The sequence below is a fragment of the Penaeus monodon genome, chromosome 20 (genome assembly GCF_015228065.2).
Source record: "Penaeus monodon isolate SGIC_2016 chromosome 20, NSTDA_Pmon_1, whole genome shotgun sequence".
Lineage (NCBI taxonomy): Eukaryota > Metazoa > Arthropoda > Malacostraca > Decapoda > Penaeidae > Penaeus > Penaeus monodon.
Genome location: NC_051405.1, coordinates 1,127,244 through 1,128,642, shown reverse-complemented (window position 1 = coordinate 1,128,642; position 1,399 = coordinate 1,127,244). Strand labels below are relative to the sequence as shown.

Sequence of the window (1,399 nt, the reverse complement as noted above, 5' to 3'; positions counted from 1 at the left end):
TAATAAGAAGTCCTTGACGGCTTACCTGAGCGAAGTCTCGAGCAAGCCCCCTTCGCCCCCCGCGTAGTGCATGAGCATGGCCTGCATGCCGCCCACCCCGCTCAGGCCCGAGCATGACGGGGACGCCCGAGACGGTGGCCATGGTGAAGGTGTTGTCAAGAAGCGGTGCCAGATCACTCAGCTGTCACGCGGAAGCCAAGGCAATATGAAATAAGGCAGTGCATGTTTGTGATTAACCTCTCTTCATTATCTATTGACATTCGTAGACGCAATCGCCGCACGTCATCTTGTCATCAAGAGTGAAAGAACTGAATAAAGGGCATTTGTGACTACAGTATTAGCAGCCTTTTCTTCGGGGCATAAACACAACAAGAAAGCCAAGAAAAGCAAGAACTCTCGCAAGTCTATAGAAAGTACACTTGCGGCTGAATCAAGCGGTCGCAAGAAATTCTTGGTTTGGGATTTTAGAATTCACGGGATTGTTTCGGTCTGTCCACAAGGGCTAAACTCTCACATGTAGCGTGTACTTTTGATTGTATATAGGAATTTAGGAGTATTTTTTATAATACTATAGAAGGAGGATAACACTAAAACATACAAATAACTGTCTATGAAATCAGCATTGCCAATCACGATGATTGTTCCAAAATACCAGAGCATTCGAACACAATTTTCACGTAGACGGCAATGGGCGATTTCGACGAAGCATGTTTTTTGTACTTGTTTCGAGTGTCATGTAACCAAGAAAATCCCTTTAATCAAACTCGGAGTCAAGGAAAAGAAAAAAAAGATATCATTCATCGTCATTATGTTGATTTTTTTACACTCGCAAAGGGAATGGCAGCAAGCGGTCGTTTCTGTGGAAGTCATTAGGAGTGGCGCTGTTTTCAAGTCAAAGCTTGCTCCTCTGTGACCGCGAAGAAAAGGCCTCAGGTCAAATAATGGAATTTTAGTCAATTCTGCTTATGAATCTGTGTGAAAATTCGAGATATTTCATTTATAGTCATGGCAATGAATAATCTTGGTCTTTATGAATATGTCTACATTCTCTGTTCAGCCAACAGACAAATGAAACAGAAGTATAATAAAAACACAGAAGAACACTTAAACGATTTACAGCAGTTTGTATAGGAGACTGCAAAAAGTGAGCCAGCGCATCCAGCAAGGAGAGACTGTGGAGGTCAGCGAGCCGAGCGTGGAGGGCATGCGTTCCCAGCATTCGAAGGGACACCTCGATGCTAGACATCCCGGCCCGATACTCCGCTGGTATTCGGGACAGCACCTGCTAGGGCAAAGGCAAAGGCAGGGAGGCATCAGGTTATGAGTGGGTACAAATATATCTGAATAATATCGGATGACAGTGCATGCTTCATAACAATCATCATCAGAGATTGAAAAG

General features: G+C 44.1%; 1 protein-coding gene across 1 annotated transcript in view; it reads right to left on the bottom strand.

Moving 5' to 3' along the window:
• Positions 1–1,399, bottom strand: part of LOC119585565 — a 72,332-nt gene that overhangs the window by 11,187 nt on the left and 59,746 nt on the right. Inside the window, exons 16-17 of the mRNA XM_037934233.1 lie at positions 1,118–1,282; positions 26–181 (exon numbers count right to left, since the gene is read on the bottom strand). Coding sequence (XP_037790161.1) covers positions 26–181; positions 1,118–1,282 — 321 coding nt within the window. The remainder of the gene's footprint in view (positions 1–25; positions 182–1,117; positions 1,283–1,399) is intronic.